This window comes from Oncorhynchus gorbuscha, linkage group LG13, assembly GCF_021184085.1.
Source record: "Oncorhynchus gorbuscha isolate QuinsamMale2020 ecotype Even-year linkage group LG13, OgorEven_v1.0, whole genome shotgun sequence".
In the NCBI taxonomy this organism is placed as follows: Eukaryota; Metazoa; Chordata; class Actinopteri; order Salmoniformes; family Salmonidae; genus Oncorhynchus; species Oncorhynchus gorbuscha.
The window spans coordinates 3315014-3328786 of NC_060185.1; the positions used below are offsets into that span (position 1 = coordinate 3315014).

Sequence of the window (13773 nt, forward strand, 5' to 3'; positions counted from 1 at the left end):
TCTGTGAGAGATTCTGACCCTGGGTGACAAGTTCAGTCTCTGTGAGAGATTCTGACCCTGGGTGACAGGTTCTGTCTCTGTGAGAGATTCTGACCCTGGGTAACAGGTTCTGTCTCTGTGAGAGATTCTGACCCTGGGTGACAGGTTCTGTCTCTGTGAGATTTTCTGACCCTGGGTGACAGGTTCTGTCTCTGTGAGAGATTCTGACCCTGGGTGACAGGTTCTGTCTCTGTGAGAGATTCTGACCATGGGTGACAGGTTCTGACCCTGGGTGAGAGGTTCTGTTCCTGGGTGAGAGGTTCTGTTCCTGGGTGAGAGGTTCTGTTCCTGGGTGACAGGTTCTGTTCCTGGGTGAGAGGTTCTGTTCCTGGGTGAGAGATTCTGTTCCTGGGTGAGAGATTCTGTTCCTGGGTTAGAGGTTCTGTCCCTGGGTGAGAGATTCTGATCCTGCGTGACAGGTTCTGTCTCTGTGAGAGATTCTGACCCTGGGTGACAGGTTCTGTCTCTGTGGGAGATTCTGATTCTGAGAGGTTCTGTTCCTGGGTGAGAGGTTCTGTTCCTGGGTGAGAGGTTCTGTTCCTGGGTGAGAGGTTCTGTTCCTGGGTGACAGGTTCTGTTCCTGGGTGACAGGTTCTGTTCCTGGGTGAGAGGTGTAAAAGCTATTAGGAGCATAATCAGCGAAGCGAAGGAAGGCTGCCACATCCAGCGCTCACTCAAGTGTCTAAAAGGGATTAATTAGCCATATGCTAATATTCACCGTCCGTCCACATGACACACTCTGATGGATGAACAGACAGACAGACAGACAGACAGACAGACAGACAGACAGACAGACAGACAGACAGACAGACAGACAGACAGACAGACAGACAGACAGACAGACAGACAGACAGACAGACATACTCTGATGATGGACAGACAGACAGACAGACAGACAGACAGACAGACAGACAGACAGACAGACAGACAGACAGACAGACAGACAGACAGACAGACAGACAGACAGACCAGGACACTCTCTGATGATGAACAGACAGACAGACAGACAGACAGACAGACAGACAGACAGACAGACAGACAGACAGACAGACAGACAGACAGACAGACAGACAGACAGACAGACAAGTACACACTCTAATGATGAACAGACAGACAGACAGACCAGTACACTCTCTGATGACGAACAGACAGACAGACAGACCAGGACACTCTCTGATGATGAACAGACAGACAGACAGACAGACAGACAGGCAGCCAGACCAGGACACTCTCTGATGATGAACAGACAGACAGACAGACCAGGACACTCTCTGATGATGAACAGACAGACAGACAGACAGACAGACAGACAGACAGACAGACAGACAGACAGACAGACAGACAGACAGACAGACAGACAGACAGACAGACAGACAGACAGACAGACTAGTACACACTCTGATGATGAACAGACAGACAGACAGACCAGGACACTCTCTGATGATGAACAGACAGACAGACAGACAGACAGACAGACAGACAGACAGACAGACAGACAGACAGACAGGCAGCCAGACCAGGACACTCTCTGATGATGAACAGACAGACAGACAGACAGACAGACAGACAGACAGACAGACAGACAGACAGACAGACAGACAGACAGACAGACAGACCAGACAGGCAGCCAGACCAGGACACTCTCTGATGATGAACAGACAGACAGACAGACAGACAGACAGACAGACAGACAGACAGACAGACAGACAGCAAGTCGGTCAGACAGACCAGTACACTCTCTGATGATGAACAGACAGGCAGACAGACCAGTACACTCTCTGATGATGAACAGACAGACAGACAGACAGACAGACAGACAGACAGACAGACAGACAGACAGACAGACAGACAGACAGACAGACAGACAAGACAGACAGACAGACAGACAGACAGACAGACAGACTCTGATGATGAACAGACAGACAGACAGACAGACAGACAGACAGACAGACAGACAGACAGACAGACAGACAGACAGACAGACAGACAGACAGACAGACAGACAGACAGACAGACAGACAGACAGACAGACTAGTACACTCTCTGATGACGAACAGACAGACAGACCAGGACACTCTCTGATGATGAACAGACAGGCAGACAGACAGACAGACAGACAGACAGACAGACAGACAGACAGACAGACAGACAGACAGACACACTCTGATGATGAACAGACAGACAGACAGACCAGTACACTCTCTGATGACGAACAGACAGACAGACAGACCAGTACACTCTCTGATGATGAACAGACAGACAGACAGACCAGTACACTCTCTGATGACGAACAGACAGACAGACAGACCAGTACACTCTCTGATGACGAACAGACAGACAGACAGACCAGTACACTCTCTGATGACGAACAGACAGACAGACAGACCAGTACACTCTCTGATGATGAACAGACAGACAGACAGACCAGTACACTCTCTGATGACGAACAGACAGACAGACAGACCAGTACACTCTCTGATGACGAACAGACAGACCAGTACACTCTCTGATGACGAACAGACAGACAGACCAGGACACTCTCTGATGACGAACAGACAGACAGACAGACCAGTACACTCTCTGATGATGAACAGACAGGCAGACCAGAACACACTCACGGAAGGATGAACAGACAGACGAGTGAGCTAGCTAGGACACACGTTCCTCAAGGCAATGCTGCTTTGTTTTTCTGTTTTGTAGCCCCCTGATTTTCAGCATAGCTTGGGGAAAGTTTCACTTTCCCATATGGATATTACAGCAGCTATAATTTGAGAAGTAGCAGCATGCAGCCCGGCATGATACAACGGTACCTTTATCTTTGGCCATCTATTGAAGTGTAGTTGTTGGAGAAGACTACTGAGAACCAAAGGGAGAGGCGTAAGGATACTGGACCACTAGCAGAGCACAGACAGTAGTGGGTATATCCCTCCTCGGAGTGGGTTAGAGCTCTCCTCTCTGTCTCTTGCTCTTGATATATATATATATATATATATATATATATATATATATATATATATCTCCTCTCCTTCTTCTTTCGGCTCCTTAATTGGTACGAGGCGAGTCCCATCCCAGCCTCATGCCAAGGAGGGCACAACATGCGCCTCGGTACAAAACGGCATCCTCCCCACCTGTGTCGTCGCGCGGTAACTCCCGACATGTCAGTGGTCCTCGCTAGAACACAGGCCTCTCATTAGGACAACCTTGTTACTCCAACTAACTTCAACCTGGCATCACTTTGAGCACGATTGGAAGAAGCTCCCCATCCCTCCCTCACCACTGAGAAACAGAACAACGGAAGGAAAGACGCTGTAACAGAACAACAGTTGAGTTCACAAGACGCTGTGTCCCCATGTGTCCTGGCTGAAACCTTCTCGGTGCATATCACAGATACCAGAGCTGGGCTGGATGGATGGAGACAGTTGGGACAGGATATGGATGGAGACAGTTGAGACAGGATATGGATGGAGACAGTTGGGACAGGATATGGATGGAGACAGTTGGGACAGGATATGGATGGAGACAGTTGGGACAGGATATGGATGGAGACAGTTGGGACAGGATATGGATGGAGACAGTTGGGACAGGATATGGATGGAGACAGTTGGGACAGGATATGGATGGAGACAGTTGGGACAGGATATGGATGGAGACAGTTGGGACAGGATATGGATGGAGACAGTTGGGACAGGATATGGATGGAGACAGTTGGGACAGGATATCGATGGAGACAGTTGGGACAGGATATCGATGGAGACAGTTGGGACAGGGTACCACCACCATCGCCTGGTGCCTGGTACCACCACCATCACCTGGTACCACCACCATCGCCTGGTGCCACCACCATCGCCTGGTGCCACCACCTGGTGCCTGGTACCACCACCATCGCCTGGTACCACCACCATCGCCTGGTGCCACCGCCTGGTGCCTGGTACCACCACCATCGCCTGGTGCCACCACCATCGCCTGGTGCCACCACCATCGCCTGGTACCACCACCATCGCCTGGTACCACCACCATCGCCTGGTGCCACCACCATCGCCTGGTGCCACCACCATCGCCTGGTCATCGCCTGGTACCACCACCATCGCCTGGTACCACCACCATCGCCTGGTGCCACCACCATCGCCTGGTCATCGCCTGGTGCCACCACCATCGCCTGGTACCACCACCATCGCCTGGTACCGCCACCATCGCCTGGTACCACCACCATCGCCTGGTGCCACCGCCTGGTGCCTGGTACCACCACCATCGCCTGGTACCACCGCCTGGTGCCTGGTACCACCACCATCACCTGGTACCACCACCTGGTGCCTGGTACCACCACCATCGCCTGGTGCCACCACCATCGCCTGGTACCACCACCACCGCCTGGTGCCTGGTACCACCACCATCGCCTGGTACCACCACCATCACCTGGTGCCACCGCCTGGTGCCTGGTACCACCATCACCTGGTGCCACCGCCTGGTGCCACCACCATCGCCTGGTGCCACCACCATCGCCTGGTGCCACCACCATCGCCTGGTGCCACCACCATCGCCTGGTACCACCACCATCGCCTGGTACCACCACCATCGCCTGGTACCACCATCGCCTGGTGCCACCACCATCGCCTGGTACCACCACCATCGCCTGGTACCACCACCATCGCCTGGTACCACCACCATCGCCTGGTGCCACCACCATCGCCTGGTGCCACCACCATCGCCTGGTGCCACCACCATCGTCTGGTACCACCACCATCGCCTGGTACCACCACCATCGCCTGGTACCACCACCATCGCCTGGTGCCACCACCATCATCTGGTACCACCACCATCATCTGGTACCACCACCATCGTCTGGTGCCACCACCATCGCCTGGTACCACCACCATCGCCTGGTGCCACCACCATCACCTGGTGCCACCACCATCGTCTGGTACCACCACCATCGCCTGGTGCCACCACCATCGCCTGGTGCCACCGCCTGGTGCCTGGTGCCACCACCATCGCCTGGTGCCACCACCATCGTCTGGTGCCACCACCATCGCCTGGTACCACCACCATCGCCTGGTACCACCACCATCGCCTGGTGCCACCGCCTGGTGCCTGGTACCACCACCATCGCCTGGTGCCACCACCATCGCCTGGTACCACCACCATCGCCTGGTGCCACCGCCTGGTGCCTGGTACCACCACCATCGCCTGGTACCACCACCATCGCCTGGTACCACCGCCTGGTGCCTGGTACCACCACCATCGCCTGGTACCACCACCATCGCCTGGTGCCACCGCCTGGTGCCTGGTACCACCACCATCGCCTGGTACCACCACCATCGCCTGGTACCACCACCATCGCCTGGTACCACCACCATCGCCTGGTGCCACCGCCTGGTGCCTGGTACCACCAACATCGCCTGGTGCCACCACCATCGCCTGGTACCACCACCATCGCCTGGTGCCACCGCCTGGTGCCTGGTACCACCACCATCGCCTGGTACCACCACCATCGCCTGGTACCACCGCCTGGTGCCTGGTACCACCACCATCGCCTGGTACCACCACCATCGCCTGGTGCCACCGCCTGGTGCCTGGTACCACCACCATCGCCTGGTACCACCACCATCGCCTGGTACCACCACCATCGCCTGGTACCACCACCATCGTCTGGTACCACCACCATCGCCTGGTACCACCACCATCGTCTGGTACCACCACCATCGTCTGGTACCACCACCATCGTCTGGTACCACCACCATCGCCTGGTACCACCACCATCGCCTGGTGCCACCACCATCGCCTGGTGCCTGGTACCTGGTGCTCTTTGATGCTCTGCCAGGTATTTTCTGACTCCCTCTCTGTTTCTGCTGGTTCAACATCCATTTACAAATCAAAAGGAACGGTCGGAACAACACAACGTCAGACCAACGGTCGGAACAACACAACGTCAGACCAACGGTCGGAACAACACAACGTCAGACCAACGGTCGGAACAACACAACGTCAGACCAACGGTCGGAACAACACTTCGTCAGACCAACCCCAGCAATCTGTCCTCCAGTGACAGTCAATTCCACAGCCAGTACTGGAGGAGGCAGGGACGAGGGGACGGATGGACTTTGGGATAGAGGGATGGATGGACAGAGGAACAAGGGGGTGGAGGGATAGAGGGACAAGGGGGTGGAAGGATAGAGGGACAAGGGGTGGAAGGATAGAGGGACATGGGGGTGGAGGGATAGAGGGACAAGGAGGTGGAGGGATAGAGGGACAAGGGGGTGGAGGAATAGAGGGACAAGGGGGTAGTGGGATAGAGGGACAAGGGGGTAGTGGGATAGAGTGACAAGGGGGTGGAGGGATATAGGGACATGGGGTAGTGGGATAGAGTGACAAGGGGGTAGTGGGATAGAGGGACATGGGGTAGTGGGATAGAGGGACATAGGGTAGTGGGATAGAGGGACATGGGGTAGTGGGATAGAGTGACAAGAGGGTACTGGGATAGAGGGACATGGGGTAGTCGGATAGAGTGACAAGGGGTGGAGGGATAGAGGGACAAGGGGGTGGAGGGATAGAGGGACAAGGGGGTGGAGGGATAGAGGAACAAGGGGTGGAGGGATAGAGGGACAAGGGGGTGGAGGGATAGAGAGACAAGGGGGTAGTGGGATAGAGGGACAGAGGACCAAGGGGGTGGAGGAATAGAGGGACAATGGGGTGGAGGGATAGAGGGGCAAGGGGGTGGAGGGATAGAGGGACAAGGGGGTGGAGGGATAGAGGGACAGAGTAACAATGGGGTAGAGGGATAGAGGGACAAGGGGGTGGAGGGATAGAGGGACAGAGTAACAATGGGGTAGAGGGATAGAGGGACAAGGGGGTAGTGGGATAGAGGGACAGAGGAACAAGGGGGTAGAGGGATAGAGGGACAAGGGGTGGAGGGAAAGAGGGACAGAGGAACAAGGGGGTGGAGGGATAGAGGGACAAGGGGGTGGAGGGATAGAGGGACAATGGGGTGGAGGGGTGGAGGGACAAGGGGGTAGTGGGATAGAGGGACAGAGGAACAAGGGGGTAGAGAGATAGAGGGACAAGGGGGTGGAGGGATAAAGGGACAAAGACTTCCAATTGGAATGGAATGAGAGAAATGAAACAGGCCAACAGACAAGCTCATCTCCTAACGACTACAGACAGACAGGCCCATCTCCTAACGACTACAGACAGACAGGCCCATCTCCTAATGACTACAGACAGACAGGCTCATCTCCTAATGACTACAGACAGGCAGGCCCATCTCCTAACGACTACAGACAGACAGGCTCATCTCCTAATGACTACAGACAGACAGGCTCATCTCCTAATGACTACATACAGACAGGCCCATCTCCTAATGACTACAGACAGACAGGCCTATCGACTGCAGACAGACAGGCCCATCTCCTATCGACTACAGACAGACAGGCTCATCTCCTATCGACTACAGACAGACAGGCCCATCTCCTATCGACTGCAGACAGACAGGCTCATCTCCTAACGACTACTGATTAAACAGGCCAACAGACAGACAGGCTCATCTCCTAACGACTGCAGACAGACAGGCTCATCTCCTAACGACTACTGATTAAACAGGCCAACAGACAGACAGGCTCATCTCCTAACGACTGCAGACAGACAGGCTCATCTCCGAATGACTACATACAGACAGGCTCATCTCCTAACGACTGCAGACAGACAGGCTCATCTCCTAACGACTACAGACAGACAGGCTCATCTCCTAACGACTACTGATTAAACAGGCCAACAGACAGACAGGCTCATCTCCTAACGACTACAGACAGACAGGCTCATCTCCTATCGACTACAGACAGACAGGCTCATCTCCTAACGACTACTGATTAAACAGGCCAACAGACAGACAGGCTCATCTCCTATCGACTGCAGACAGACAGGCTCATCTCCTAACGACTACAGACAGACAGGCTCATCTCCTAACGACTACAGACAGACAGGCTCATCTCCTAACGACTACAGACAGACAGGCTCATCTCCTAACGACTACTGATTAAACAGGCCAAACAGACAGACAGGCTCATCTCCTAACGACTGCAGACAGACAGGCTCATCTCCTAACGACTACAGACAGACAGGCTCATCTCCTAACGACTACAGACAAACAGGCTCATCTCCTAACGACTACAGACAGACAGGCTCATCTCCTAATGACTACAGACAGACAGGCTCATCTCCTAACGACTGCAGACAGACAGGCTCATCTCCTAACGACTGCAGACAGACAGGCTCATCTCCTAACGACTGCAGACAGACAGGCTCATCTCCTAACGACTACAGACAGACAGGCTCATCTCCTAACGACTACAGACAGACAGGCTCATCTCCTAATGACTACAGACAGACAGGCTCATCTCCTAACGACTACAGACAGACAGGCTCATCTCCTAACGACTACAGACAGACAGGCTCATCTCCTAACGACTGCAGACAGACAAGCTCATCTCCTAACGACTACAGACAGACAGGCTCATCTCCTAACGACTACAGACAGACTGGCTCATCTCCTAACGACTGCAGACAGACAGGCTCATCTCCTAACGACTACAGACAGACAGGCTCATCTCCTAACGACTACAGACAGACAGGCTCATCTCCCAAGAAGGCCAAAAAGATAATCGAAGACAACAACCACCCGAGCCACTGCCTGTTCACCCCGCTATCATCCAGAAGGCGAGGTCAGTACAGGTGCATCAAAGCAGGGACCAAGAGACTGAAACACAGCTTCTATCTCAAGGCCATCAGACTGTTAAATAGCCATCACTAGCCGGCCTCAACCCAATACCCTGCCCTGAACTTAGTCACTGTCACGTGCCTCATACCACCCTGTCACTCATCCCTGTACCTTATAGGCTGCTGCCCTATATACTAAACATGGAACACTGGTCACTTTAATAATGTTTACATACTGCTTTACTCATTTCATATGTATAATACTGTATTCTAGTCAAGGCTAATCCTATATAACTATTGCTGTTCATATACATTTCCATCCACGTATTCTACAGATAGAATATACAGTATATCTACATATTCTACATATATACTATATATTATATAAATACAATGTCTATAATGCCTATATTCATGTATATATATATATATATATATATATATATATATATATATATATATATATATATACCAGTCAAAAGTTTGGACACACCTACTCATTCAAAGGTTTTTTCTTTATTTTCACTATTTTCTACATTGTAGAATAATAGTGAAGACATCAAAACTATGAAATAACACATATGGAATCATGTAGTAACCAAAGAAGGGTTAAATACTTCAAAATATATTTTATATTTGAGGTTCTTCAAAGTAGCCACCCTTTACCTTAATGACAGCTTTGAACACTCTTGGCATTCTCTCCACCAGCTTCACCTGGAATGATTTTCCAACAGTCTTGAAGGAGGCTTTTCCTTCACTCTGTGGTCCAACTCATCCCAAACCATCCCAATTGGGTTGAGGTCGGGTGATTGTGGAGGCCAGGTCAACTGATGCAGCACTCCATCACTTTCCTTCTTGGTCAAATAGCCCTTACACAGCCTGGAGTTTTGTTGGGTCATTGTCCTGTCAAAAAACAAATGATAGTCCCGCTAAGCGCAAACCAGATGGGATGGCGTATCGCTGCAGAATGCTGCGGTAGCCATGCTGGTTAAGTGTGCCTTGAATTCTAAATAAATCACAGACAGTGCCACCAGCAAAGCACCCCCACATCATAACACCTCCTCCTCCATGCTTCACAGTAGCAACCGCTCAGCAACCGCATATGCTGAGATCATCTGTTCACCTCCTCTGTCTCACAAAGACACGGCGGTTGGAACCAAAAATCTCACATTTGGACTCATCAGACCAAAGGACAGATTTCCACCAGTCTAAAGTCCATTGCTCGGGTTTCTTGGCCCAAGCAAGACTCTTCTTCTTATTGATGTCCTTTATTAGTGGTTTCTTCGCAGCAATTGGACCATGAAGGCCTGATTCTCGCAGTCTCCTCTGAACAGTTGATGTTGAGATGTGTCGGATACTTGAACTCTGTGAAGAGTTGGTAACTGAGGCTGGTAACTCTAATGAACTTATCCTTTGCAGCAGAGGTAACTATGGGTCTTCCTTTCCTGTGGCGGTCCTCATGAGAGCCAGTTTCATCATAGCGCTTGACGGTTTTTGCTTGAAGAAATGTTCAAAGTTCTTGAAATTTTCCAGATTGACTGACCTTCATGTATTTTACCTTCTGTATACCAACCCTATCTTGTCACAACACAACTGATTGGCTCTAACGCATTAAGAAGGAAATACATTCTACAAATGTACGTTAAAAAAAGCTAATCTGTTAATTGAAATGTATTCCAGGTGACTACCTAATGAAGCTGGTTGAGAGAATACCAAGAATGTGTAAAGCTGTCATCAAGGTAAAGGGTGGCAACTTTGAAGAATCTCAAATATAAAATATATGTTGATTTGTTTAACACTTTTTTGGTTACTACATGATTCCATATCTGTAGGTCAACGTGTCTAGGGGAAAGACTACATCATCTCTGTAGGTCAACGTGTCTAGGGGAAAGACTACATCATCTCTGTAGGTCAACGTGTCTAGAGGAAAGACTACATCATCTCTGTAGGTCAACGTGTCTAGGGGAAAGACTACATCATCTCTGTAGGTCAACGTGTCTAGAGGAAAGACTACATCATATCTGTAGGTCAACGTGTCTAGGGGAAAGACTACATCATCTCTGTAGGTCAATGTGTCTAGGGGAAAGACTACATCATCTCTGTAGGTCAACGTGTCTAGAGGAAAGACTACATCATATCTGTAGGTCAACGTGTCTAGGGGAAAGACTACATCATCTCTGTAGGTCAACGTGTCTAGAGGAAAGACTACATCATCTCTGTAGGTCAACGTGTCTAGAGGAAAGACTACATCATCTCTGTAGGTCAACGTGTCTAGGGGAAAGACTACATCATCTCTGTAGGTCAATGTGTCTAGAGGAAAGACTACATCATCTCTGTAGGTCAACGTGTCTAGAGGAAAGACTACATCATCTCTGTAGGTCAACGTGTCTAGAGGAAAGACTACATCATCTCTGTAGGTCAATGTGTCTAGAGGAAAGGGTTTTTTTCTAGGGGTTTTTGTACGTCTCCTAAATCCTACTGTGTGTTTTGATGACTCTGCTTGAGCTGGCAAGTTGTCTTTCTCCTAGTAATCTCTGAAAGCTGGTTGATATTTTCAAAGATAAAAAGCAAGAATAAAAGAGCAGTTTCAGTAAGAATACGGGGTCACTATATCAAAAGTACCGAATCATTTGTCAATCAGACTGTGAGGCTCAGAAGTACCTGTCAGTTCTCTGCTATACCAGCCAGCCAACACGATCTGTCATCTCCTGTAAATAGCCCACCCATTTTCACCTACCTCATCCCCATACTGTTTTTATTTTTTTACTTTTCTGCTCTTTTGCACACCAATATCTCCACCTGTACATGACCATCTGATCATTTATCACTCCAGTGTTAATCTGCAATATTGTAATTATTCGCCTACCTCCTCATGCCTTTTGCACACATTGTATATAGACTCCCCCTTTTTTTCTACTGTGTTATTGACTTGTTAATTGTTTACTCCATGTGTAACTCTGTGTTGTCTGTTCACACTGCTATGCTTTATCTTGGCCAGGTCGCAGTTGCAAATGAGAACTTGTTCTCAACTAGCCTACCTGGTTAAATAAAGGTGAAATATATATTTTTTAAAACACCACCCCACCTACCCCTACCCTTACTCCCCACCAACACCCTGACCTCCCCAACCAATAGATACATTTCATCTCACATAGCTGTGCCGGGTTAGGGTCGGGTAGGAGCAAAACCACGTTACAAGTCAAAACATCTGTCAGAGGGGTATAATTGGGTTCATTAGCGGCTCCAGACGGAGTTTCAAATTACAGCCCTCAATAATTAATTGCACTTGAAATTAAATATATTTTCTCATCAGTGTTTAATTAAACATGGGCTCTGTCCCAGATGATAACCTATTCCCAATAGTGCACTCCTTTTGAGCCCTTCAAGAGCCCTATGGGCCCTGGGCCAAACAAAAGAAGAAGACAAAGAGCACTTCATAGGGAATAGGGCGGCATTTGTCACAGACCCATTGTCTGCTTGTTCTTGATTGGAAAGCCAGATTCTCAGGGTGAGGTTTCCAGACGTGTTTACTTGGGGTGGTGGGATGGTGGGGTGTGTGTGTGTGTGTGTGTGTGTGTGTGTGTGTGTGTGTGTGTGTGTGTGTGTGTGTGTGTGTGTGTGTGTGTGTGTGTGTGTGTGTGTGTGTGTGTGTGTGTGTGTGTGTGTGTGTGTGTGGACTCAGATTTTGGGGAGGGTTGTCATTGCATCAGGTGGTTAAAATGCATCAGGGCTGGTGTTCTTCGTGGCCAGGTCACTAAAGTTATACATTTAGACCCACATGGCTAATGTTTACATGCTCAGATACGGGCATATCCAGTCAGCATCCACCCAACGTCCAGCTATAAAGTGAGTCACTCAACCTCATCTCAGTAACGCAGCTACACTACTAATACAACTACTAGCTGTAGTATAACACCCCCCCACCCAATTCACCCTGCTAGCTGTAGTATGACCCCCCCCCCCACCAAATTCAGCCTGCTAGCTGTAGTATAACCCCCCACCACCCCACACAATTCAGCCTGCTAGCTGTAGTATGACCCCCCCCCACCAAATTCAGCCTGCTAGCTGTAGTATAACACCCCCCCCACCACCCAATTGAGCCTGCTAGCTGTAGTATAACCCCCTCCCCACCACCCAATTGAGCTGCCCCTAGAACTATAAGCCAGGTCATTAACATGAACAGCCAGCAGGGAGAGGAGTCTACATCATTAATGTGAACAGCCAGCAGGGAGAGGAGTCTACATCATTAACGTGAACAGCCAGCAGGGAGAGGAGTCTACATCATTAATGTGAACAGCCAGCAGGGAGAGGAGTCTACATCATTAACGTGAACAGCCAGCAGGGAGAGGAGTCTACATCATTAACGTGAACAGCCAGCAGGGAGAGGAGTCTACATTATTAATGTGAACAGCCAGCAGGGAGAGGAGTCTACATCATTAATGTGAACAGCCAGCAGGGAGAGGAGTCTACATCATTAATGTGAACAGCCAGCAGGGAGAGGAGTCTACATCATTAAAGTGAACAGCCAGCAGGGAGAGGAGTCTACATCATTAAAGTGAACAGCCAGCAGGGAGAGGAGTCTACATCATTAACGTGAACAGCCAGCAGGGAGAGGAGTCTACATCATTAACGTGAACAGCCAGCAGGGAGAGGAGTCTACATCATTAACGTGAACAGCCAGCAGGGAGAGGAGTCTACATCATTAACGTGAACAGCCAGCAGGGAGAGGAGTCTACATCATTAACGTGAACAGCCAGCAGGGAGAGGAGTCTACATCATTAACGTGAACAGCCAGCAGGGAGAGGAGTCTACATCATTAACGTGAACAGCCAGCAGGGAGAGGAGTCTACATCATTAACGTGAACAGCCAGCAGGGAGAGGAGTCTACATCATTAACGTGAACAGCCAGCAGGGAGAGGAGTCTACATCATTAATGTGAACAGCCAGCAGGGAGAGGAGTCTACATCATTAACGTGAACAGCCAGCAGGGAGAGGAGTCTACATCATTAACGTGAACAGCCAGCAGGG

The 13773-nt window shown here is 50.3% G+C and overlaps 1 protein-coding gene across 1 annotated transcript in view; it reads right to left on the reverse strand.

Moving 5' to 3' along the window:
• tenm4 (teneurin transmembrane protein 4) overlaps positions 1–13773 on the reverse strand; it is a 484585-nt gene that overhangs the window by 300129 nt on the left and 170683 nt on the right. The window contains exon 5 of the mRNA XM_046293604.1: positions 2562–2576. Within this exon, the coding sequence (XP_046149560.1) occupies positions 2562–2576 (15 nt within the window). The remainder of the gene's footprint in view (positions 1–2561; positions 2577–13773) is intronic.